This window comes from Mycteria americana, chromosome 7 (genome assembly GCF_035582795.1).
Source record: "Mycteria americana isolate JAX WOST 10 ecotype Jacksonville Zoo and Gardens chromosome 7, USCA_MyAme_1.0, whole genome shotgun sequence".
Taxonomy (NCBI): Eukaryota; Metazoa; Chordata; class Aves; order Ciconiiformes; family Ciconiidae; genus Mycteria; species Mycteria americana.
The window spans coordinates 413,223-440,868 of NC_134371.1; the positions used below are offsets into that span (position 1 = coordinate 413,223).

Below are 27,646 nucleotides of genomic sequence, written 5' to 3' on the forward strand. Positions count from 1 at the left end.
CGGCTGAGTGGCAGCCCGGGCGAACAATGGCCTGCCCCCGCCCCCCCCCCGCCTCTTGCTGCGCGGCGGCGGGGCGGAACTTCCGCCGCGGCCGCTGAGCGGACGGAGGGCGCCATGGAGTCGGCCTAGGCGCGGCCCTCGGCTCCCCGCGCCGGGCCCTGTGCCGGGCCCGCAGGTGAGGGCCGCCGGGGCGGGAGACGCGGTCGCCGGGTCCCCTCGGGCCTCTTCCCTGCTGCCGGGCGCCCTGGCTTCGCGGCGGTTAAGGAATTACCAGGCCCGTCGCTCCATTGCGCAGCGCTTATTTGCCTCCACCCTTCGAGCGGCGAGGCGGGGCCGCCCGTCCGTGCGGCTCAGGCGGAGCCACGGCCGGCCCCGCCGCGGTGTGCCTGCCTGCCTGCCTGCCAGCGGCCGCTGGCCCTGGCGCTCCCCTTTCCCGCAGGCCGTCACGGCAGTCTGCGCGGAGATCCGCCTCGGCGGGAGGGGACGGGAGGGGAGGGAAGGACGCTGAAGCGCTCTGCGAGCATGGCTTCTAGGCTGGTGAAAGCTAAACCTGTGCTCTGGCATTCACCACTCTGCCTGGCTGTGGTTCCTCTAAGGCTGTCTGTGCACTGGGATACTGCTTGTGCTCGGGAGATAACGAGTAGCGTGGAGTCTGGCTGGCTGACAACCGAATTGCTAGTAAAAAGGTGAAAACAAATTGAGAGAAGTAGTTCCTGCGTCTGATCGCATCTGAACACTGGACTTCCCTTGTGTGCATCAGTTTTCCGTTCTGTGGCTAGATCTTAGATGGAGGTTGGGGTCAGTAACGATAATGATGACATTGAAATGCAAAAAGCAGGAGACATCGGGGCTTTTGGGGATACGTAATAGAATTTAAGTTTGTTTAATACAGGCGTGCAAGGTGGGGTTTTTTCACTAATGGGAGGGGAAAGAGCTGTTTTCTTAAGAGAGCCGAAGCATGAGCATAACTATGTGGATGAGGAATTGCTTTGTGTTGTCTTCTGCCGTGAAATGTCTTGTGTTGATTGAGATATCAAATTTTCAGAAGTTTGTATTTACATGCACTTTGTGGAGTTTGGTTTGTGGGTAGTTGCCAGAAGCTCTGAATATTCTTACCTGTGTCCCAAGCCATGTAATTTCTTTGTGCCATCTGTCTTAAATGTGCTCCCGAGGCTTGTTCACGTTGGCAAGTAAGAAACTGTTATTTTTGACAGGATGCAGGGACTGTATCCAGAAGAATGTTTTCCACTCAGGTTGCCTGTTCTGGTCAGAGAGTCAGTGTATTGGTGTTAAAAACATTGTGTTTCATACCCCCTTATTATTAATACAAACAATATCGTTAACGTACCAAGAGGTAGGCAAGGCATTCTGAGCGTCCAGTACAGCAGATAGATGTATCTGTTGTGTGTTGTCAGTTCTTGTGTTGAGCTTGTTTAGCCATCCTTATCTTCAAGTGAGAAGGGACGTTTTGCTCTCCTCTTCCTTCGAAAGTGTAATCAGGAATGTATTTTCTATTGTACATACAACAATACTACTGCTGACTTATCTTCATGGGCAATGCCTTGTCTGATGTATTCCAAGTTAGTGTATTTGCTTCGTGGTTGTTTTGCTGCTTGTAGGTATGCTGTGATACAGCACACCCTGCATTTTCTCCTCCTCAGTTCTGACCTGGTGATCCTGTTCAGTCCTGTGATGGAGGGATGGAGCTCCTCAGGCTTGGTTTGTTTTGTGAGTTCTAGGATGCAGAGTGGAAAGGAAAAAAAGGGCTCTCAAACCACCTGAAGTTACTTACAGAGATCTTTGTAGACACGGGGAAAATCAGGTGTAAAGTGCTGAAGATTAATGCAGAGTCAAGTTTAACTTCTTTTGTGTCATTTACAGTATAGTCTTTAATTACATACACCTATATTTCTGTGTACTGTAAGCTGCCTCATTCAATCAAGAGTGTAGTCTAGAAATGAGCCACGGAATTTCAGGAATTGTAAGGTGCTTTTCTTGCATTTGAGGCAATAGTTCTTGGGCCCAGAAGAATCTGTATGTATGTAACTGCTTGACAGAGAAGGCTGCACTGTATGTGTGTGTTGTTTGCAGGAACAGCTTCAATTCTGGTGTTTTCTAACCTTGCTCAATGCTATTTTAATGCTTGCTCTGTGTTGTGAGGAGTGTGCTGAATTTACCGTAATGGTTAAAATACTGTGATAGCTTCAAGTGTATTGTTACTTCTGTCACTGTAAAAATGATTGTATTTTTTGAACGATTGTTCTTTATCCTTCCAGTTTCACCGACATCCTCTTTGTTAGGGCAGGCTGATGACAGAAACCAGTAAATCTTAATTTGGAAATAAAAATTCATGAATTTCATAATTCATTGCAGGTTCCTGTGACTGTAACTTCAGTTCCGCTAACCAGTTGAAGTTTCACAAAACATCATATGTCTGAATGACCAAGTCAGAATCATGAGAACTGTTTTTGAAAATATCAGCTGTTTCCTCCCATTAGTAACAATTACTTTTAATTATCTTCGTGTTAGTGTCAGTTTAAATCAAATCTAACTCTCCAGTATTTGCTTTAATTAATGTTGAGGACCTCAGGTCATGGGACAATGCTTTCTGCTTAAAAACCCCACAAAGGATAGGGCAGGAAGACAGGAATTCGTAGGTGTTTCTTGATTCTGAAAGAATGTAGTAGTCTTGGCTGCGATTTCTTGATTAAGTCAACAAAGTTACCATTTTCAGAATGAAATATCTACAGTCAAATGAAAACAAATCCACATGGAACCATTTAAATAAGAAGCCTCAACTTGGAGGTTTTCAACAATCATACAAAAAATTTGGATGACCTAGTTGAGTTTAATTGTTTGTGAAGTACTTTTAATTCCTCCAATAAAAGAAGTTAGAGGACATCCAGATGTTCTGATAAGGATATTGTTCAGCACATACCCTCTACTTTTAAAACGTCCCTGAATTATTTTAACTATTATAGCAATATTGGATCCAGTGTATTTTATGCTGTATTGTGTTACCGCTGTTTTAATTTTATGTCATTTCAAGTAATTTTTTACTGTGAGACTAGAAGAATCACTAGAGAGACTTAGTCCATCTGTGGACCAAGCAGTCCTTTTAAATTCAGCAATGAAAGTGGCTAGATCTCATGCTGAGAGTAGCACTTCATTGTTGCTTGTTTTGTACTCTGAAGTAGGAGGTGTACTGGATCACGTGTTTTTTGTTGAATGAGTTGGCATTTTGAATGTTGGATTTTTTAGCTTGATCACATTTAGGTGTGAGCTTTTATAAGGGGAGTAAGATACTTTGTACTTCTGTGTTCCTAAGAGGTTGCCTGCACATAATAATGTTATAGTTAAGCCTAAGAGGAATCTGAAGTTCCTCTGTAGACAGCTAATCATTGTCTGTCTTAAGACTGGATTATGGCTGTAGCAACAGTACAAGAAGAAACGGTCAGATGTACCTTGTCAGTGGATAACAGAGGTCCTGATCTTCTGCGTTAGGTTGTGGTTTTGCAGTGAAAGCCATTTGGAAGTGAGAGCTGAGGGGGAGGTTCCTCCTGGCTGCTTCTCCTTAACAGGGTCTAGCAGCGTTCTCATGGGGCTATTCCTGGTGCCAGAGATTTTCTGGGAATTAATGATGGTCAGGCTGTACACTCCTCTCTTACTGTATCCCAGGTTAGTAAAAGGCTGTTGTGGGAGGCTGAGTTAGGCTAATTCTCCATTACTATTCCTTGCTCTGAAGAGTTTTTGTTAAGATGGTCCTCTTAAAAGAAAAACAAAAAGGTATTTGTTTAAGCACTAAAATGTTATTACCTCGCTCAGTTAGTAGTTTTGCTTGGAATAAGCTTTCCTGTGTGAGAGAGTTGTGTCATTCTTTTTTAAGCCCACATCCAGCAGACGAAGAGTCTTGTCCGGACGGATCATAACGCAGCATCCCACTGAGTCTTTCCCCTCTAGGCTGTGTGCTTGTAGCTATCCCACCAAACTTGGGTAGTGCAGTCATATCGTGAGAGCATGACACACAGAAATGAACGACGGTTGTTGTCTCTCAAGTTCTGTAGATGGAAGTGCTGCTATTAAATGATCTAGGTTATTACATAGTTAAAATGTGTTCTTTTAAAATGCAAATTTAGAAAACATCTCCCATGTCAGTATGCTTATAAAGGCTTATAATATGCTCATATAGATTGTGTTTTTTGCCACTTACACAGAGTATTGATGCAGAACATGTTACACTAGCACTTTGAAATTGTATATTAATGCTGAGTTCTGTTTTAAAAATAAAGTTGATAGAATATGACATCTGGGGAAAAGAAAGTGAAAGGGTAAAGTCGGTAAAGAGGTAGAGAAGACAAATGCTGGTTTAATTTGGGGGTGGGGGGAGCATGGCAGTAATCCAGCCTGTATTTTGGGAACGTCGTACAGGACAGAAGCTGCTACATGTAGCTCATGAGAGATGGGGGAGAAGATAGATGGGCATCTGGCCAGGATTCGTATCCAGCTCCACGTCTTTCCTCTCTGGAAGTCTCTATCCCTTTGTCAGCTCACTATTCCTCCAGTTCAGATTGCATTTCTCAACAGCACAAATGAAGGCTAAATCTCAAATGCTCACATTCCTGCAAGCTGTGGGAAGTATGTGTACAGGAATTTAACCCCCTTTAAAAACATTAGGAAACTTCTGAGGGGGGGAAGTATTAAAAGGTACAGTTTATGTGGAAATTCAAGGACTCAGGAATGAGGAAATGCTGCTTTTGTGGCTACTTGTGCAACATCCGTTTATCCGTATAGCCATTTCTACACAAAAGGACAAATAGTTTAATAAACCCTATTCTCATAGTTTTCCCCTATAGAACCTTGCTTCTTGCAGTACCTGAGTGGCATGCACAAAAAGACGTAAGTCAGTTACGTGAAAGGCTGAAACTTCTTCCTCTCCCTTGCCCAGCCCAAGTTGTTGGATGCTTGATTATGCAATTTAGCTAGTAGAATTTTTCCCTTCATCTGGCTGTGTATTATGTAATTGCCTCTGGGTTGTATTAGAAGCCGAAAGACTTGCATTGGATTAAACGCCCATGGGCACATGGTATTGAGCATTTTAGACTAAGGCTTTGCAGAGACACCATTTCTTACTACATTAAATGTGATATTTAGCGATGTTGCAGATTGGCACCATGTTGTTCCTATGTTTGTGGATTGTGAGAGCATAAATTTGAGGGCCCTATAATAAGTGTGGAGGAAGTTGGTCTTCCACAGACATTCAGTAAATCCTGTGGTCCTAAGGAACAGCCTTTATCAGTGATGGAAATGACATTTCAACCTGAATCATGTTTGTTGTCTAGACTGGGACTCTCATTGGTGCCAGAAAAATAATTATTTGGAAGAGACAAGTGGAAAGTAATCTGTAACCCATTTCAAAGAATACTGAGTTTCTAAGCTGAGCAGTACTGTGGATTTTATCTTAAGTGTTAGCTTTTGTCTTTGCCGGAAAGAATTGAAATGTTCAAAATTTAAACATTGTATCTTTAACACTTGTGTTGTATTTGATGGGCCAAATTTTGTGGTTTCAAGAGATGTATGATTGTAAAATTGGCCAGTTTTTGATACGAGAGATTACAGAATGAGATCCATTGCAGTTAATGCATGTGTTAAATTTGAGAGGGAGTTCAAAGTCCTGTTCATGCAAATGCTTGTTTTGTTTGGGATTTTGGGGGGTTGTTTTTTTGTTGTTGGGGGGCTTTTTGTTTGTTGGGGTTTTTTTGAGGGTGACATGATACACTCAATGACTTCAGTAAGGGCGCAGGTATCATTGCTCATACAAGGAAGGTGTTCAGGCCCTTAATTTGTGTTTTTAATATATTTTTAAAAAAATCTCTTTGTGTGGCAAAGGAAGAATATAAAAATGTTTGTTTTGCTTCCTCCTAACCCCTCTTCTTACTTTTTTTTTTTCCTTTGATTAACGATAAATCAGCAGTTTTAAATAACAGTTTCTGTTAGAAAACATGCCCCTCTATTTCTAGACACAAGCTGTTGCTTTTTGCTGCTTCTTTTGGTGAAAATTTATTAACAAAGCAGAATTAACTTCCTTTTAATGTCATGAGCTTGTGAAATTTATGCAAGCATACTTTACAGACTACTTGTGTTCTTTTTTTTAAAGGTCTCAAAAGCACACACGCTTTACAGGAGACTAAATCTGCTGTCCAGACCATGAGTCACATTTGAGCATTTGTGAATGTCACTGAACTTGATAGAACTAGTTTGTATTTGTTACCTGTTGGTATCACACTGGTTTTGCAAGTGTATATTTAGAATAAATGCTTTTAGTAGAACTACTCCAGGTTGAGGAATTTTGCTGATTTGGATTTACGCTAGAAGAAGGGAAGATTAAAATTAACAATGTCTAAGGATGATTAATATCATGTGAATGTTCATTCCTGTATATCGCTTGCATTGCTATGTGTTGCCTAAAGCTTTTTGAAGTGTTATTATTATAATTTTTGTGTTTTATGCATGCATTCCCATGGAGGTTACATGCTCTTAGCAAAAGGGACTTCTGTCTCTGAAATAATCGTATAAATTAAAGTTTGCTTGTTTCTCAAAAGCAAATGCAGAATAAATTTTGCATGCTTCTTTAGAAGAAAAATTTTAACTGTCCAATAGAGCCCAGTAAAATGACAAAGGAAAATATTTGCTATATGCCTTGACTCTCTGTTTTTTTTGTTGCAGGTACTAAATAAAATATGCTGTTGTCAGTAGGAATGCTGATGTTGTCTGCCACTCAGATATACACTATTTTGACTGTTCAGTTATTTGCTTTCCTGAATCTTTTACCTGTGGAGGCAGATATTTTAGCAGTAAGTATAAGAATATTTTTCTACATAGATGAAATCTGTATAAAATTGAATCTTCTTTTAAACTATTCTGTTAATGAATCAGTGAGTACAATAAATGTTATAGCAGGTTGCTTGGAATGTTATTGCCCTAGCAGTTTAGTTCAATAAAAAAATAAATTGTACATTTTCAAATGAGCTTACAGATGATGTGTGCTCAGATATACCATAACAGTGAAAGCACTTAATTCCCATACTCATTTAAAAAGTTCCAATCTGACCAAATATCCTATAGTATGTTATAACCCTATTAAAAGAATTCCATGATTATTTGGTTTAGGCAGCAATTTAAGTTTTGGTGATGGATGCTATTTTGTAGGGTAACTGTATATAAATAAATAAATTTTAAAAAATCTTCTGTGGCTAGTATAATTTATGTGTGCGCTGGAGGCCTTGTCAGTAAAGTTTTTGTATATGTTACATCTAGATATATATTTTTTAAATAGCTGGTAATCTCTGCTATCATTAAGAATAATATTTTTTGGGTGTGTAGAATTTTAAATTATCGGGCTAATAAGCAGTATAATGAACATAGTCAGTGGCAGAAGTTGTATCTGGGCTATTTATTAGCAATTTTATATATTGTGGTGTTTTATGGAGGAAGTTATATGTCTCTTTGTAGGATAGAGCTTAAGCCACTGAAATAATTAAACCTAAGTACTGTAGTCTCTATATTCTCTGCTAGTTACAGTGATATCCAGGAGAGTTGTTAATATAATACCAATTAATGTAGGAGAACAGAGTGAAAAACCCTTGAAGTTAAATGTTAAAATAAAAATACTTTAAAGTTTGTGGTGATGTGCGGTTGATGACTACTGAATTATGTTATTTGGATTTTCGGGTTGTTACTATTCTATTATTATTTTTTGTAGATAATTTTAAGAAACAATTAATGCAGATGGATAATTGCTTTATTATGGAACTGACATCACCATTCTATTGTGAAATTTTAAATTGGCTTTCTACTGTAAACCTGATTTCCCCTCCCCCCTTCCCTCTCTCACCAAGCCTGTGCTTCCTCTTTTCATAAAAACCCTAATTTTCATTCCTGCTACTTCCTCCCTTAGAAAAGATATTTAAAAAACAAACAAACAAACAAACAAAAAAAACCCAAAATCCCACCAACCTCAAAAAAAAGAAAAAAGAAAAAAAGAAAAAAAGAAAAAAGACATTTTGGAAGTTTAGTTTAATTTCTTCTATTTAAGCCTCCGTGTGCAGTATTCTAGAATAATTCAATCTAAAAATGAAGTGTCTTTTATTCTTGGATATTTGCAAGTTACTGATCTATTCTGAGAATACCTTTGAAGTAGGAAATGAAGAGATGAACTAGACACTTATTAAAACTTTGCTGTGAAAAGGAGCCAGTGGAATGCTTAAGAGATACTCGGAAGGAGAGGGAATGTTTGCACAGTGTGTCACATGGAATTGAAGGTATACAGACAGCTTATAATCTTTAGAGATTTCATGGTTTAATGATTGCCCGTTTGGGGAGCAAAATTCCAGCTGAAGTTTTGGGTTCGCCAACGAAAGAAATTCTTCTTTTCCTTACTGATTTAGATGGATTTTTATGCTTCTGTGTTCTCACACAGTTGCAGCCTCAAAGGAAGGATTGTGTTTGTATAAAGTGCTGTTATGTGTATAGGAGGCAGGATTGGGTGTTTTTTAAACAAGAGATAAATAGGTTTGTGTCTGAGTCCTAGCTTAAGTTGGGGCTTGCTAAGTGATTCAAGGGAAAACTTACAGTAGCACAAGCTCAGGAAGGACGTTTTGAAGAAGGCGGATGAGTGAATAGTTAGGATGGAGGAAGGCAGCGTACTGGCACAGAGCTGTGCTACATGATGGTAGGGTGGAAGATCAGGAGGAGAGGTTGCATGGAGCAGGTTGCTTACACAGAACAAAAACAATTCCTTGAAATTTAGTTCCATTCCTACCTCTTTCCTCTCAATTTTATTAAAGTCTGTGGGAAGGAAGCTCCTTTGAAAGAGTTAAGATAAATCATGGTGGTGTTTTTCTTTGAACTGTAGTTTCAGTTCCCCTGTCTAAGCCTGGCTATTAGGAAATGTCTTGTCCCTCTGAAATAAACACGATCCTTACTTGACTGTTCTGTATGACAATTGGATGATACAATGAATAAGCAAATATTTCTGAGTCACTAAGCTATTTAATAAAACTTACCAACTGATGGGCATTCAAGTCAGTTACTGTGTAATTCACAGCTTTTGCAGTAAACTAACTTTTTTTACTTCTAATGAAAAAAATTTTAGCATACGTAAAATTTGCACTTTTTATTGTATGGATTCTGCATTGGTTAGGCATATCATAGAGCTACAAAAGATGAACAAGGAAAGGGGAAAGAAAGCTTCCACAGATTTAAGGTCTTTACAGTATTCCTCTGTTTTGAAATTAAAGCTCATAGTATAAAACAAAACTGTAGAGATAGTTTTCAGCTGCTCACCTGAATAGATAGCAAGGAATTGAGAAGGGATAACATGTGGAGGCTATTCTTTGCCTACAATGAACCACCTGTTAAAAGCTGTTCTTCCCTGTACGGAAGTGAATTCAAAGCAAAAAAACCAAGAACACCACCATCAAAAAAAAACCCCACACCCAAAAAACCCAGCTCTTCAGACTTTTGCTTTTTTGGGTTGTTTGTAGTTTCTCTTCTGCAAATATGATGGTATTTGAGTTGTAGACAGTAGAAGGAAAGATTTAACATACAGATAATTTAACGAAAGATCTATTACTTTCTTGTTTTCACAACTAGATAAGAAAACGATGATGTTGCCATATGGGTGGAAGAAGCAATTTTGTGATTTCATTGACATGATCACAAGAGGTCCTATGTCTGATATATATTTTAATCTAAAAAAAATCATAGTGTTGTTTATTTCTATTTACACTTGTTATCTATTTCTCTCTTGTTGCAAACCTGAATTTTCTTTAAAATTTATTTCTCTTAGTATAACCTTGAAAATGGAACCCAGACCTTTGATGATCTACCTGCTAGATTTGGCTACAGACTGCCAGCAGAAGGCTTGAAGGTAAAAAAAAAAAAATATATATATATATCCTGAATATATATATAGAGGACCGTATCTGCTGAACACTTCTTCTATAACCTAAAAAAGATAAAAGTTAAATGAATGTAGTACTGAGGGAAAATAAATACAGAACTGATTAATCTACTGCTCAAGCAAAAGAAATGTGCAAAGGGTCTGATATGAACTGTTGCCTGTGAATAGGAGATTCCTCTCCTAAGAAGAGAATTTTGGTAACTTGAGCTTTTGTGTGTAAGAGAGAATTTGCTGAATGTTTTTAATAAATAAATGAAAAATAGCTGAATGATGAGAGTCTAAGAAAGTAAGTTTGGTAGACCATTGTTTTCTCTGAAGTTGGTGGCAATACTGATATATGATGTCAGTTACTTTGCACTGGTACCAGTGGGTGCCAGATTGAATTTTGTCTTGATTTATTAAAAAAAATATATTTGGAGGATTTATTGTCTCTGTAGGGTCGTATATTGGTGAGCCCTTTCACACTGTGAAGTGTGGAAAGGCAAGAGGAATTATCTTCCTTGCATGTGGCCCACATTAAGAGTGCTGTGTAAGGGAATTTTAGCTCATTTTCTGGGGAAAGTAAAAGAACTGTTGTCAGTTTGCTTCCGTCCTTGCATTTCTTAAGCAGCTGAATGAAGAAGTTCAGGGGCTGCAGTTCTGCCTTAACCCACACATGCTGTGTCACAAAGCTGGTGGCTAGGTAGCTGGTGATTGATCATGCACCCTCTCCTTATACAGTTTCCTTTCGATTGCAATCCACACCCCGTAGTACGTGAGAAGTGAGAAGTTCCCCATTCTCCCAGTGCTCCTCTCAGGCACGTGTTGCACTAATGCTATTTTATTTTACTTCGTATCCGTAAGTGGGGAAAATGCAGGTAGCACAGATACACATTTTTGATAGTTATCTTTTGTAGTCTCTTATACTCCAAATAAAGTCATATTGGGATAGCAATGCTGTGACGTGACTTGAAAGCTGGTCAGAGGATTATTAACAGAAGGCACTAGTAAGTGATAATATATTGAATTAGCAGAAAAAGTATGTGTGACTTTTTAAAAATTTTTTAATTTTGTTAATCCAGTTTGATATATAAGAACTAAAAAGCAGGTAAATATTATACCATATTGAATTGTAAAATGCACCTACTATTAGAGAAGACAGAAGTAAGGTGTAAGGATTTGCAAATGTTAATGGAACTGGAACGGGAAAAATCATATTAACATATCACGCAAAGCGATTAATGTGCAAAAAGTGTCAAAGATGGCTATAACCATGGGAATGCATATAGGACTTTATCATTATTTTGCACTAGGTTAGAAATTCTGAAGACCTGATGTCTTCTGAAGTACAGCAGCAAGCATGTTTTGTACAGCGGGATAATTCCTTTTCCGTGTGTCTAGTGTGGTTAATACACTTGGAATGTAGTAAGATGTGTAGATGGGCTGAATGAAATTAATAAAAGGGAAATTATGTTCAAGGTGAAATGGGAAAGAACTATGAAGAAGGTCAAATAAATGGAGCTTCCATAGGCAACGATGAGAAGGCATGTTCTACTTGTTCTGACTTCTGCTAAGGTAGTGGCTGTCCATACATTCTGGCGGCAGTAATTAGTAACTGGTGTAAAGACAAACTCCCTTTTATCTGCATAAAGTAAGATAGAGGAGGTAGAAAATAAATTATTTAAAAATAAATTATATATGGTGATGTTAACGGTGTAAACTGGTGTCATAGTCCTGCTGCTTAGAAAAGTATTTAAAAGCTAGGTGAATATCTAGTTCAGTTACAGTGGTCACATCCTCTGAGGTAAGTTTGTTGCTGAGATTGCGTAGCTGATGCTTGTTGTCAGATAAAATTTATTTTCCCTTCCTCTCCTATACTTGAAACTCTCATCTACAAGAAAGGCAATTTCATGTAGCCGTCCAAACAATTTACTACTTGTGTGATGTTCAGGTTTCATTACTTTTTTTTTTTTTTTTTTTACTGTGGAAGTGGCTACATGGAGTCAGTCTTGTGGCAGTAACTTGTTTGTCTGGCTGTCATGTTGAACAGTGTATGAGTAAGTATTTATGACTGAGATAGATATGGTTTTACTCTGTGTAAGAATTCTAAGCTGTAAACATATTTAGGCAGACCATCTTCCAAGCTCCGGTGAAGGGGAATTGCTGTCGTTTATAGAGACCGTGAATAGCACACGAGGGCAGAGAGCTGCTTTCCTGTTCATTCTGTCTGTAGCCTGTGTGGCCCCAAAATCTGGCTCTGCAGCATCGTTGATGTTGCAATGATTGTGAGTAAACAATATGCAAAAAATGAAGCTGATGTGAAGGTACAAGGTTGTTGGATCACTCTTTGATTGGGTGTCCTTTTAATCCCAAAGGGGAATAAATTGCTGTAAGAATCCCTGTACCTCTAAGAATTCCTCTGCAAATGAAACCTGAAGATGACTTCATTTTCATGCCCAGTGGGTTTTATCGTGGGGAGAAGTGGTGTTAGAGCTGTGTAGTTGTTTACTGACTGTATTGAGAAACAGAGGGCGATTAAGTGATTTGCCCAAGTAGTGAGCCAATTTAATACATCAAAAATAGATATAAGGAGCTTTGATTCTAACCTTTTTAACTGTTAGACAGCTCTTTGTCTTAATTGAGGTAGATGTTGTCACCTGTGTAGAAATAATAATGAGTTTTAGTCCTGAATATAATACTAAAACTCTTTTCTTTGTTTGCATTAAGATTTTAATTACTTTAAAAAATACTATGATATTGGTTGAAATAGAATGAAAACTGTATACTTTTTCAATGCTTATGATTAAGATTTATTAATATGCAACTTGTAAAACGCAATCTGCCAGATTCTGTAACATCTGGTGCCAAAGCATAAATGTAGGTGCTTTTTTTTTTTTTTTTTTTTTAGCTTGTGTGCTCTAGCACTGACCACAAGTGGCCAGTCATTTGTGCCTGTGTCTTTAGAAGAACAGCTTCTCAGTTAAAGATATTTAAGAACTTATGGTAGCATTAAGAAAAATCCAGTCTAGTTGTAGTTAGCCTTTGGTTTCTATGTACATGTTTAACTGTAACATGAGGTGTGATTTGTGTAAAACTTCTCTCTAGAGTGCAGTTCGTTCCAGCCCTACCACTCTAGCTAAAAAAGAGTAAATGCTTTGCGTGGAACTACGTAACATAAGTAACCTTTGCTATATGAATTAGGGGAGCCTCAGGGACCTAAATTTGGCTGTCAGCAAATCAGTGTAGAATTTTCAGTGGATATTGCTTTTAATTGTTGTAGACTGTGTAATGTTGTGCCTGTCACCACAAACTTGGCAAAGGACAGAGTGCTGGTGCAGCTTCTTTGCCAAAAGGAATATTACCATTGCAAAAAATCTATTCCTCAGGACAAAATTGCTTCTCTCTGTTGTAGGTTAAACTTTATGAATAATATATATTTATGGATAAGATGTAGGATTATATATGAAAAGTACATTTAAACTTACAGTTCATATGGATAAACTGTATATATATAAATTTACATATATTTTATATATTTAAACTGACAGTTATATATATGTTTATATATACTTATATATATTATATAATTATTATATAAAATAATCATTATTCCTACACAGGTGATGACATCTCTCTATATATCTAAAGCTGTCAGTGAAAACTGAGAGTTTAAAGCTCTCAAGGGTATATCTAGAACTGTAGCAATAATTTCTTGAGCCTACAGCAGTGCAGCTTCTCATGATCTTTATTTGCATAAAACAAAATACTTGTATTCTTATTTTCTGGCAATTCACTGTTCTTTATCTGTATGATAATTTGCTCTAGCTTTAAAACTGATTTAAACAAGTGTGAATCTTGTAGGAATGTTCTTACGTCAACTGATACTCCATTGCATTAGCATCCAAAGGCCTCTACCACCCTGTGACCTTATTGCACAAGCACCTTGCAAAGAAAGTAACTTTTCTGAAGAGGTGTGCTTCAAATGAAGGGTAGCCAAAACCTCCTCTAGGTGTACAGTCTGGATTTTCTGTATCTTGGTAATCAAAATCTGTTGTGAAGAGACTGACAGAAGGGAATCTAATTAATCTCAATCTAATTATTAACTAACTGATTTTAATGTAATTAATAAAGAAGCTCCTTTTCAGGTGATCTACAGATTTGACCAAGGAAGCAAGCATATTCTAGTAAAGAAAAAAGGGAAGGTCTGCTCTCTTTGGAGCTGGAGCAGGTAGTATTGTGCAGTAGGCATGATAGTCTTCTGGCATGTCCTACATAGATTTCCATGTCGGCAGTGTTTAGCGAGCATTTACAGTCCTAGGAAAGGAGATCAACCCTGAAGTCACAACATCGTGGGGAGGGCCTAGTGTCAGTGCATTCAGTACTCAGGTGAGCATGTTTCCTCTGAGAAGCTGTAGAATTTTTCAGCAGATGTTAAAGCACGAGGTTAGGAGAGTTTCCACTCCAAACATTTTCAGTGGTGGAGTACTAACTCGGTCACCTAAAAACAATCCAAAGATTGCTTCAAGACTGGTATTGCCAGAATTTCCTACTTCTGTGAATCTTTCAACCATAGCAGATTTGGTGATCTATAGTCTTTGCTTACCATAGCAGACCAGCTGTTTTGTATGCTTGTTCAGTGTTGATTTCACGCACGTAACTTTCTCCAGTTTCCCCTTTTAATTGCCAAGTACTAGGTTTGTGTTAGTGCTTCTTAGGCTATTATACTTCAGTTTGCTTGATTAGGCTCCATACATCTTAGGATAGTAGTTCCACAATATTAATGTAGTATATGCAGTCCTCTTTCTGCCGAATGATATTGCAAAGTCTGAGTTTTGAACTTTAGATAATGTAATTGGAAAAACTGTATTTTCTTTCTAACTTTCTAATTCCTTACAGACATAAAGATTCTGATGAATCAAAATAAATAGTCAGGGATGTAGCAGAAATCTTGCTGTGATATAGAACTGAGTTGATAAGAATTTGTTTAGCTATTGTATGAAAACATAGGGTTTTCTTTCCTTATACTTGTCTGCCAATCCTTCTGTTAAGACAAAGAGAAATGAAGCTCCTGTTTGTTCCTGTTTTCTAGGGATTCCTAATAAATTCAAAACCAGAGAATGCATGTGAGCCTATAGCCCCACCTCCGCTGAAAGACAACTCGTCCAGTGCTTTTATTGTGTTAATTCGAAGGCTTGAGTGCAACTTTGATATCAAGGTAAGATTTTTTTATTATTATTTTATTTTTTTTCCCCTCTCTGTTTCAAGATCTTAAAGAATTCACTGGTGTTTCAGAAAAATATCTATAGCTAACAGCAGGATAGATACTGATGTGAAGGGAAGGGAGAATTTCATTGTCTACAGGCAGGTAAAGCAGTATTGTGATATGATTTAGTTTAAGATTACCTGTTTGAGCCAGCTTACATAGCAAATAAGGATGACAGATGCTGCAGCTTTATAATGGAAAGCATTCAGTAGCAATATCAGCTTTTCTTGCCAGTTAGACTCTTTGCTGCCAGGGATCACAGGGGAGATTAAGGAACGGAGATAACATAAAAGCAAATCTGCAAGCCACTTTTCTGATTTGTTTTTGGTTTTAATAGCTGGATCATCTTCTTGTGGCTCACACTGAGACACCATGAACAATGGTACTGTCACAGTTGGTTGATGGGGAGAGGAGACAGTGCACTGCCGGGTAGCAACAGGCACAAGTGGCAGGATGGGAATCTTTTTAAATGGGTATAACAGCTAGATGTTATATTGTGAAGTATTTAGATTATAAAAATTTTGACCTGCAACTGAAGTGGAGTATTCTCTGTGTTATTTTAAAAATACAAAATTAGAATTATTTGTGTTTGGCTAGAATATATGGTTTTCTTGAAAATGACCCTGATATGTGGGGCAGCAAAGGACGTCTTAAGGAAAACAGGGCTTTTCAATTCGTTGTTGACTTTCATGAACTAAAAGGAGACTCAGCTGTATTTGCTGCTATGTGGTATGTTCAGTTAAGCGGCATTGTGGTTAAACATGTAAATTCTACTCACAGATTCCAGCTGTAGAGGCAGCCTCACTGCTCATGCAATCTGCCTTCACATCAAACTCGGGAATGTCACATATTTTGTACCGTGAATCCTGTCACCGTGTGTGTATGTGGCTTAGTGGGAAAAGGAAAGGCAAATGACTACTTGGCTTTTTCACGTCCTCTTTGCCTGTCTAATTGCTGCCCCTAAATTGATGTGACAGTATTACTGCTGAAAGACACTGTTAAAGGAACAGGTCAGAATTTTTCTAGTGGAATATATTTTTAATCAGAAATACAGTAAATGCTTGTTTGCTGAAGACCACTTGTTTTGTTGAAGAAGTCGGCATTGTGACTGAGCCGTCAGCTTTTTTACTCTGGTACTAAACCAGAAAAATCACATCTCTGTTGCTCGTCACAGAATTCTGAGATTCTGAGAAGCTTTGGAAAGCTGCTCAGCCAAAGGCAAAAGTCAAGCAGGGGGAAGATATGCAGAATTGCTTTTCCACATAGCTGTCAACTTAGTAAATGTGAACTCTCGTATTTTAATTTTACACATCTTGATTTGCCACACACAGTCAATGAGTGTTCCTTGCAGAAAGTGGAAGATTTGTACCTTACCATTGAGGGATTTCCGTGGTCAGTTCTTTAAGGATTAAGTCACACTAGCTCTGTATGTAAGCATTTTTTGGTTATGTTTTATATTTCATGCAATATTCATGGAAAAGTGGATTCCCACACATTTCTCTGTTAGACAAAAAGCAAGGTAGAAAGTGGATCAGAAATCCCAAGGCAAGCATGGGTATCTATGTACTCAGTGGCCAGTGAATTTACTGTTATATTATGTTGTTAATACTATTGCAATATTGTGTTACATAATTTCATACATACTACAGCATTTTGCCCTGAAGTTTCTGCCAGGAAGTGGCATGTGCACTGAGATGTGAGTTATATTACATATCAGCTACTAGACTGACAGGATGCAGATTTTAACAAGAACTGAGTTTATTTGAAAGTCCCATCTCTCCTTCTGCTTTACATTGAAAACTACAAATACAGGTGCATAGCTGTTTCTTGGTTTTATTGTGCATGAATTTTTACTAGGCCAGAAACCATCTCCTCTTCCCTTCCATCTCTCTCTTAGCATCTAGTGATTTCTTACAGGAAAAATTATGTCACAGTAAGAGAAGGGTAAAGGCTGGAAGCAAGTGGAAGCAGTTCCAGAGCCTTTTGGAATGTGTCTTCTCACTTGATTTTTACTGCTGTTTGTGTTGGTGATCAGTGTGGGAAGGGACTCATCAAGAGAGGGTGGTGCTGTGCTTTCAACTCATGCATAATTACAAAACTTCTTTTTGTAAAAAGCCTACATTGAGGGTCTGGTCATCAGTGACTCTGAAATATGTTGTTGACATCATGTAGGAAGCATCTCATATTTTCTGCCTACATAAAAGGTTTGTTCGGCAAATAAGCATCATGTAAAATTGTGCTACATGTGGAAAAGCTTATTAGAATGGCCTGAGATTATATGTAATTTAAGTAAATGATTCCTCGCCATATTAAAACTGCCTCTTTAGGCACAAAAGCCAGCAAATACATCATTAAACATTACATCATTTTATGTATGCACTATGGATATTTTCTGTAGTGATGTAATATTGGCCAAACTCCCAACCATGCATTTATGTTTACATCTAAAACTTTTTTTTTTTTTTAAATATTGGGATTTCTCAAGGTGTCTGCATTTTCCAATAATGTTGTTCTGCTCTTTGGAATATAGTTGTTAGGAACACGGGGAGAGAATCTGAACTGATGGCGCGCTCTGACGCACGTAACTGTTGAGTAAAGGGTTGATTGTCATTTTCTTATAGTGGAAAGTTACTGTGCAATAAGAAATCACTTCCTGAAGCTTTACCATCCTGCTTAGATATATCTCAGAAATGGGCTAATGCTTCAGTTTTGGTGCACAATTAATGTTTTTGGTTTTGGGGCCCTGGGTAGCGAGGGTGAAGTTGCAGCTTTGCAATATAATTGAGCAGGCAATTGCTACTGCTTTTGGCAGCTAGATGGTGTTAAGCCTGTGCTTATTCATGGCAGCTTGCGCAGAAGGTGCCTGGCTGTGATTGTGTTAATGTCACTCTTTACTCGAGTAACCCTGTGTCAGCTGAGTATCTTGTAGGCATATTTATGTGTGGGTTTACACAAACACCATCACTTTATAATCCAGTAATTAAACAAAGGGCCTGTGTTATAAGTAAGTGGCAAAAGTGTGTCGGGAACTAAAACATTTCCTTACGTAATATAAATTATTTACTACCTGTCCTGAAGGACATAGTTCAATGTATAATGGACAGTTAATAAGCGCCTATTCAGGACATGATGTTTAAGAAATAAAATGAGCAAACAAAAAAAAAAACCATAGAAACTGTCCTAATTACCATAGGACATTTATGTGGATGTGAAGATTAAGAACCTATGATAACTAGGGAGCTTTAAAGCTGAGGTCACTCCATGAACTTTTGTATCCCCTTCTTCAGTTTCAGCACTTGGTGATTTGCGATGTGTGTTATCCGTGATGACTCCATTACTGCCTTTTGGTGTCACAAGTTCAGATAGATGTTCAATGCTTTTAATCCTTTCCTTGCCTTACTTGTGACTGCTTTATTTAAAATTCTCATGCCATTTTTTCTTTTTTGCCTATTTTTGCTGTTATGCAGCATGCAAGAAGGCTTCGTATTTCAAGGTTGACCTAGAGAACCTTTTGTGGAATAATCAGTGGAAGTTTTCCAGCTTTACAACTCATGTTCCTCATTATTGTTTGTCTCTCAAGAAGAGAAGTTGGGAGTGTGTGTATGTATATATATGTGTGTGTGTATGTATGTGTATATATACATATATTTTCCCTTCTCCTAACTTTGAGGGTAGAGGTCTTGAAAAAGTGCACCAGAATTTTCCCCTGAGTTTTTCAGATCTGGTGATGACAGTCTGCTGTAAAAGAGAGGTGGTGGTGATTTCTTGGTGAATTAGTGTAGGACAGGGTTCCATATTTGTTTGTACGTATGCTTGTTTGTAAGAGCGGTGCTGTAGTTGGTGTGTGTTGACTGATTAATAAAGCTGTTGTGATGCCATAGTAGCTGAATGCTGCAACTGTTTTCCAGTTTCAAGGGTATTTAAAGCTGTGATCTTTTGTTCAGTTGTACTTAATGGTTGGTTGTTTGTCCATTACATAAATATGCATTACAATCTTCTTAAATACATGCATCTAAGTGGAAATAAAAGCTATCACCGTGTCCCCTATTAGCTCAATTCAGAGCAAGTCTATCCAGCTATAGCCAAGCTTATTACGTAGTTTTAAATAGGAGTTGAGCACAGAATGAAACCCAAGTGTTCCTCAAGGTTCTCTAGTGCTTTTTGCATCTTGTGATGAGTTTTTATACTGTCATGGTTGCATTAGAAGCAATATCCAAGATGAATAGTTGTGACTTAGTTATGCTTACATTAGTGATAGTCACTGCAGCAAATGCCATTTACATGGACCTTAGGCTTTGCTTGTATTGACAGAAAAGCCGGTATGTATCAGAAACATAACTGGTACACAATATATTTATAGTTTTGCACCTGTATTTATAATTTTTTACTTTTCCATGAGAAAGCTTCTGATACCTGGGCTGTCAGCTAAGGTATTTCTACATCTCTAAAGGCACAGAAAAGATACTACCCGTGTGACTTCGTGAGCTATCAAGTGGTAATTTCTAGTTTAGCATAGTAAGTTAGTGCCTTTATTTTCAATTATGATTAAATATTATTTTTATCTACCCATAGAAAGTTTTTAATCCTGTTTTTACTATATGTAAAAACTGTCTGCATACAATATGAAATTATTTTTCTGGAAAAATAACATAATTACATGAGTATAAGAATAATTATATGATTTTATTTTGAAAGTTGACACTTGTTTTATAAGTGCAAATGATGATGTGCTAATATTCATAACTTCCCGAAAGTGTACCTTGTCTTAGAGAGGACAGACAGGTTACTGTATTTTGAAGCAGTAGACTTTCTAATAAGTATTTTGCATGGCTTACAGGTTTTAAATGCACAGAGGGCTGGATACAAGGCAGCTATAGTTCACAATGTTGATTCTGATGACCTCATAAGCATGGGATCCAACGACAGTAAGTACAGGTATCACTTCTTCTCTCCTGTTTGAAAATCATTTCACTCACTAGAGTGTACAGTATTAAAATCAGTATAAAGTATTATGATGAACTCGCACTTAAAGAAAAAAAAACAACAAAACAAACCCCAGAACAAGAAAACCACCACCAAAAAAACCCAGAAAAAACCCACCCCAACCAGCAAAATCCTCCTGCTTTTAACATTTTAAAATGGGAGATGTTCGTATAAGAACATATATGTATACTTGTGTATTATTTGTGGCATTAAGTTTGTACATTCCCTGAGTGTTTCTTTTGCTTTTCCTTTAAATTTTAGTTCAACTGTTCTGGGTTAAATGGTTAAACTTATGAGATAGATGTATGTGACTGATGTGGACAATTGCAGATGTGTTGTTAATTAAGTAGAAATACAGGAAAAGTAAAAACCACTACTCTTTTGGAAGGAAATCTTTAAAATTAAACTTTAAAATGTGACTTTTTCGTATTTGTTAGTGGTTCCATTTTGTTGTTACACTGTTCTGTACGTTTTTCTGTTCCTTTGGACAAATGGATTCTAATTTCATATGAACACATATTACATGTACGTATTTTCAGTTGGAAGAAGAATGTTTAGAGACCAGTGTGCTATTTTCTGATTGATTCTGATGCTAGCTGTTCCAATTTTAACCTTTCATGGAGTGAATATGTTCAGAACACCTTGTAATCTAGTCAAAATGTTGGTTTTGTTTTATGGTATGTGTTTTTTGTCTATAGTGCTGTTATGACTGACTTTGTGGCATTTCTTTATTTTGTCCAGTTTTTGAGCTTGCTCAATATGGAACAAGAACATAAATGAGAACAAAAAAAGTCTTTCCAAACAGAAACACCATTGAGTAAACTAGGAAGTGAACTTTCAGCACACTAAATGGTAGCTGGGTAGCCCAGAAAGCTACATGAAAGTGCTTTTAATGAATTCCCAACCCAAGTGAATCTTATTTTCAGGTTTCACTTAGAAATCAAAAAGTAGAACAAGTTCATGACAAATGCAGATATGGGTAGTGGGAGGTGACGTTAAGCCATGTATGCTTTTGCCTTGGGGAACCTGAATGCTTTGGTATTGACTAAACTCAAGATACTTTGACCCTTAAATATGAAGCATAAGTCAGAGGTGCAAATCAATATAAAGTGAAGCAGAGGAGAAGGCTTTCTAGAATATGGGATTTATCTTTCAATAATTTTTCATTTGTGTGCATCTGTTGAGCTTATTATTACCTTCACTAGCAAGCAGAGAAGGGGAAGACAGTTCCATCCAGTTTCTTGAGACTGAAATAAAGATGTAGGATTTGTTCATTCTCTTCTTTCTTCTTTTTGGCCTTTTCTAGCCACTGCTGTTTCCAGTGTGTTCATTTATGTTTGGGGTAAAAAGGAGGGAAGAAAGATTAATTAAAACTTACAGTACCAGATCACAAAATCATATAAGTTGCCAGAAATTCTGGAAACCAATGGAGCTGTGTTACTTTATCAAGTCTCCGAGTAAGAATGATGTTCTGGTTAAACTTACTCTGGTGATGCCTCTCTTTTTGTTAAAATATTTTGGTTTTATGCTCCTTTTAAATATTCCATGAAGAATTTTGATTTCTGTACCTGCAATAAAGTCCCTAGATATTTGGTAGGAAAAATAATACAACTTCTTAGATGACATAAAGATGTAGCATGTATGTGCATCAGTCTATATGTCATTATGTTAAAATATGTCTTCATGTTGTGATAGTCTCACAGTGTTCCAGTCTTATGTCTTAAGAGTGCCCATAGAGTGTCCACATACTAATAGTTTTATTTTCCTGCTCTTTTTATACAGTTGAGGTTTTAAAGAAGATTGACATTCCTTCTGTCTTTATTGGCGAGACATCAGCTAATTCTCTTAAAGAAGAATTTACTTACGAAAAGGGGTAAGTTACCTCACATGCAGCTGCGTTATTCCTTGCATTAAGTCATTGCCTCTTTTTAATATTTATGGCTTTAAAATAGGATGTTGTGATGACAGAGGCTATAGGTATTCCAGGTGAAACCTTGTGTCTGAGAGCAGTGTGCAGAAAGCATTTTAAAAATTAATACAAATTGCTTTCCTACAAGAGGGTTACCATATATTTATCAAATGTTACTCCTTTCATTTTCATATAGCATTAAACATATGAGTTTAGCTAATGATCCAGGAATCATTAAAATGTGAGAGCATGTGTATTTCAGATCTAAGGGTGTGTTCTTTTTACAATATATGTCAGTTCCCATTGAAGTCAGATGCTGGTCTTTAAATTAAAAAAAAAATAAAAATCATCCTTTATTAATAGTTCTAGAACAAGTCAGAGATAACTTCCTATGCTAGGTGAATCTGCAGGATGCATTTAAGATGATTCTATCAGGATGCGTGATAAGGTTTGCACTGCTTCTGTTCTGCTTTTAAGTTTAAAACTTCAAAAAGAAAAGCATTGTGAGAACAAGGTGCTTAAGATATATATCTTGAATAAGGAGGTGTGTTTTGTATTATTAGTCTAATGATCTTGCTTCTTCTGGTCTCTCTGATGTCCTTTCACTAAATTAATCAGAAGAACTAGATTGTGTCATTCTTAAATAGACACCTTGCTGATGAAACTACTTGATAAGTGTGGCTCCGCATGAGTAGTAGTTATAGACCTACTAACACTTTTATACATTGTACCTTCGCAGGTGTTTGACTGCTTTTGCCCACAGAATAATAATGGGATTTTACTTCCTTAAGAATCAATAAATACTAGCATTCTGATATCCAGTTGCCAGCATCCGTATTGGGTTCTCTAGGAAGATTTTGGTTACTGTACTGTAATTTATTGACTCTCCAGAGGACAAAGGGTGCACTTTACCATGCTTCATGATTTGAAACTAAACCTCCTCTATAACCCAAAATGCTTTAGTAAATACCAGTGATTTCACAGTATCTTTTGATAGTCATGTTGTATTTTTCTCATTCTGCTATCAAAACAGCTATGGGGTTATTTTCCTAGTTGCTTTAGATTTATTTATGATTGAAGTCAGTAAGTAGTTTTACCTCCAAAATGTTCTAAGAAACATTGTTTTATCCTTTTATTTAATTGGCTTTACATTATGTGGATATCAGCTGAATTTTCTATGTTGTTGCGCACAGGTAGGTATTCCTTTAGTGTGCCTAGCGATAACCTTTTATTTTAATGGGTTTTTTCATTGTATTTATACTTTCATTCATTGTTCATTGAATTCTAACCTATTTAAAAGTGTTATCTTTTTCTCCCCACAGTGGCCATGTTGTGTTAATCCCAGAGTTCAGTCTTCCTTTGGAGTACTACTTAATCCCTTTCCTAATAATAGTAGGGATCTGTCTTATTCTCATAGTCATATTTATGGTAAGTTCCTTCTTTTAATAAGTTTTTTTTCTTTCAAACAGGTCATCATAGAACTGTCACTTACTTAAGTTAAATGAAGGGATACAGTAAAGGAACAGCGAAAGCTTTGTGTACTGTACATACCTGTACCATGCTTACCTGTAATCCTTTATTTTCTCAGTGCCATAAACAGGTGCAGAATTTTGGCAAAGGGATATTAGGAGCCCTTAGGATGTTCTACCTGGCATATGACTACTTACAAAGGATTGTCCTCATGGCTACTCTTCCACTGCACAAGTGCTTTCTTTTCTGCCCCATAAAGAATGACCTGTCCTTGTGCTCTCGTACTCTGAGGGTGTTACCACCTTACCAAACTCGTACTGCTTAATAAACATTAGTCCCACTGTTCCACAGTGCAGGTCTCACCGTTTTTTACTGCAGGTATAGTAATCGGTCAGCAAGCTCAGAACCTGTTACAGCAGATAGCATATATCTTACAGCATATACGTTGCCTATAGAGGTTCTCAGTTGGGCACGTCTCCTATAGAAGGGAAAATAGCACAGTTATATATTTCAGAATACTTAGCATCCCACTTTTTGGAATCTCTGCTGGTCTCTGACCAATTTATTATTTTACCTTTTGATAAAAATCAAGTAATGCATCAACTGTTCTATAATATTTTCTTAAAATATTTCTTTCTGTGTTAGTGTTTTTTGCACTGCAAGTTATATATTTAATTGACAATCCTGGGCACATTTGGCACAATCAAAATTGCAGCAGCTTTCTGAAAACAAAGCAGAAGTGATCGACTAGAGACGATGTAAAATTCACCAGTGCTTTGTCTGACCTTGTGGTGATAAGCTTGGTGATGTATACTCTGGTGATACTCTGATGTATACCAGTGATACTCTGGTATACTCTGGTGATAACCTATGATCACCTTCTGGTGATCATAGAGGACTTTGTCTCAGTTAATTAGGTGAATGTGTAGCCTTATCACTGTATCCTGAAGGTCAGCGGTTTGAGATAAGGAGAGATGGTATTTCTAAAGGAGAGCAGTCACCAGGGATAATATTTTGTGAACATCTGTTGTTCTGAGACCATCAGTATTCCAACTTGAGCTTCACTAATAATCTGCTTATAGTGCACCTAAGTTGAAAATTCAAACAAAATATTGGTTATCTAAGAAATGCAATGAAGAAGGCTATGAAAGGGACTGTAGTATCATTTTGAAAATCGTTAGTACCGGCTTTGCACCCTCTCAAAATGTGGTACGAAGCACTGATCCATCATTTTTCAGAAAGATACTAATTAGAGAATGAAGAGAAAGGCAATAAGAATAGTTAGGGGGTCTCTTATTTAAGAGCGATTTAGAAGGTTACCACTGAAGAGAAAACTACAGTCATGAGGAGTGTGAGCTTGACTCTTATCGTGACCACCACGGTAGAAATTCAGAAGTAAAAGAGGCGGTTTTTACTCCCAGGATATTTCTTCATATTTTGCTTCAGAGTTTTTCACTAGTTCAGCTGCTTTTGTTTTTAGATGATGTTAAATTAGTTGCAAATATTCCTTATGGACTTCAGTGCTATCATCTTCAGGTCAAGAAACGAACTAAATTACAGACTAATTTGCACCAGTCACTTTAGCAAGGAACTAGAGTTATGTAACAAACACAAGGCTAATCCCACTGAAAGGCCACCTCTCCTGAGATTTGCAAGTGTTTCTCTCACTGTGAAAACAGCAGTTTTCTGCATCAAAAGTGTCATTACAAATATTATAGGAGCGAGCTAAACAGATTCATAAAGTGTTTGTCTTTGGGGCATAAGTGAGTTCTCTTAGCAGAAGACACAGAATCACAGAACGGTTTGGGTCAGAAGGGACCTCTAAAAATCGTATTGTCCACGCCCCATCCAACCTGACCTTGAACCCTTCCAGTGATGAGGCATCCACAGCTTCACTGGGCAACCTGTTCCAGTGCCTCACCACCCGCATCATAAAAACTTTATTCATTACATCCAATCTAAATATACTGTCTTTCATAGATACCGATTCTTTTAAATTTGCCTTTTAAGAGCTGGGTCTTTTTGTATCAGCATGCTGATACTCTGAATTAAAACAATTTTTTACATAATGTGTGAATTTGAGAGTTCCAGATTCCAAATAAAATATATAGGGAAGAACAATCTGTACAATCCAAAAGGAATAAACAGATGCGAGGTAGGATTAGCTATGAGAAGGGGAAATAAACATTTGGTGAGGAAAATTTCAGGCATTTAAACTCGTCTCCAGTTTCCTTGCTTATGCACTGTGAGGAAATGTAAAAAAGGGCATGTCTGTAAACTATGATTAAGATTTATTTTTCCAAATATGTCCCAGTTATAAAAGCAAAGGCTTTGAGACACCTGAATTTCTCTTCTGTTAGTGTCAATAGGTAGTCAGTGCTATGATGAATGGTTATTTCCATGTCTTAGAATCACGTTGTAGAGGAAAACCAGGCAGGAACCAGGAGAAAATTATATTGTATGTCTGCAAGTCAGGGTTACCTATACTATGTATTTGGGACAGATGTTTGGAGGGTTTTGAAAAGAGGTTATATAATGTTGGAAATGCCAAAATCCGTCTGCATGGCTCATGTTAAACTGTGAGAGGAAAAAAAATGGGAGAGGTGTTTGCAAGTGTTTTCCAGAGCGTAGCACAGGTTCGAAGGGGGGACAGGATAAAATCAGGCTCGCTAGTGATAAGCTATGGGGCAGCATGACAATGCTTGAGGACGGTGTGCTGGTGAGGGCTTTCACTCTGCTTCGCGACGTACTGAGTACACTGGGGCACATCGGAAATGTGCGCACGCTAATGCACATGGTATGAGGAATAAACAAGAGGAACTAGAAGCTTTGGTTCGCTCTTAGAGCTACAACATCGTTGGCAGAAGGGAGACTTAGTGGGAAGAGTCCTGCGACTGGAATGCTGTGATGGACAGGTACAGGCTCTTGGGGCGAGGGGTAGCACTCTGTGTGAAGGAGGGGTTGGACTGCGCAGCACTTGCTGTTGGGGATGAAATGGCTGAGAGCCTCTGGGTAAGGATTGGAGGAAAAACTAATAAAGTGGATGGTGTTGTCTTTTTTTAACACCAATGAAGGGCCCTGGGACCCCCGGAGCCCTGGGTTGGAGGACTGCAACTGGGGGAGTGATAAGCTCCCAGTTGACTTTGAACTTGTACGGGATTTGCTGCTGCAATTGAATGCACATAAGTCTGTGGGGCCTGATGGGGTTCATCCCAGGGTACTGAAAGAGTTGGCTAATGTTACTGTGAGACCTCTTTCAGTTCTTTGTCAACAGTCTTGGGGAATTTGGAGAGGTCCCAGTTGACTTGAACCTAGCAAATGTTATTTGCCCTGTTTTCAGGAAGATGAAAAAGGAAGACCCTGGTAGTTATAGGCCTGTCAGTCTCGCTTCATTGCCTGGTAAAATTATGGAGAAAATTATTCTGGGAGTTCTTGAAAAACACTTGAAAGACAATGCGGTCATTGGTCAAAGCTCACGTGGGTTCATGAAGGGAAAGTCAGTCCTTACTAAATTAATACCCTTTTATAACAAGGTTACCCACCTAATGGATGAAGGGAAGGCAATGGATGTGTGGGGTTGTGGTTTTTGGGGTTTGTTTGTTTTCGTTCGTTTGTTTTTTAGCAAAGCTTTTGATACTGTCTTTTACAGTATCCTTCTGGACAAAATGGCCACTATAAAGCTAGACACGTACGCAATACAATGGGTGAGCAGTTGCCTGAAGGGTTAGGCTGAAGAGTTGTAGTAAATGGGGTAACATCTGGCTGCCAGCCAGTCACTAGTGGTGTTCATCAGGGTTCAGCTTCACAGCCAGTTCTTTTCAATGGTTCTGTCAATGACCTGGACACAGGAGTTGAGTGCACACTAAGTTTGCCAATGATACTAAATTAGGAGATGTTGATTCCGTTGAGCGTAGAGAGGCCTTAACAGAGAGATCTTGATAGATTAGAGCACTGGACAATTAATTGGTGCAGTGAACTTGATCCCAGGGAGGTTTCAGGTTGGATTTAGTCCTCATTCATTTGTGGTTTCGCCCCTGCTTCTTTCAGGAAATCTTGGTTTTAACTAAGAAATGAATGTGAG

At 37.9% G+C, this 27,646-nt stretch overlaps 1 protein-coding gene across 2 annotated transcripts in view; it reads left to right on the top strand.

Annotated features, from left to right (window-relative positions):
• The first annotated feature begins 27 nt into the window (after window positions 1-27).
• Window positions 28-27,646, top strand: part of RNF13 (ring finger protein 13) — a 45,089-nt gene continuing 17,470 nt past the window's right edge. Inside the window, exons 1-8 of one of the 2 annotated variants that reach the window (XM_075506675.1) lie at window positions 87-175; window positions 597-686; window positions 6,724-6,851; window positions 9,848-9,928; window positions 15,030-15,155; window positions 20,041-20,128; window positions 21,969-22,059; window positions 23,418-23,523. In XM_075506675.1, coding sequence (XP_075362790.1) covers window positions 6,738-6,851; window positions 9,848-9,928; window positions 15,030-15,155; window positions 20,041-20,128; window positions 21,969-22,059; window positions 23,418-23,523 — 606 coding nt within the window. In that variant the 5' untranslated portion in view covers window positions 87-175; window positions 597-686; window positions 6,724-6,737. Of the gene's footprint in view, window positions 176-596; window positions 687-6,723; window positions 6,852-9,847; window positions 9,929-15,029; window positions 15,156-20,040; window positions 20,129-21,968; window positions 22,060-23,417; window positions 23,524-27,646 lie in introns of both variants that reach the window. The other variant, XM_075506674.1, reaches the window with a different exon arrangement.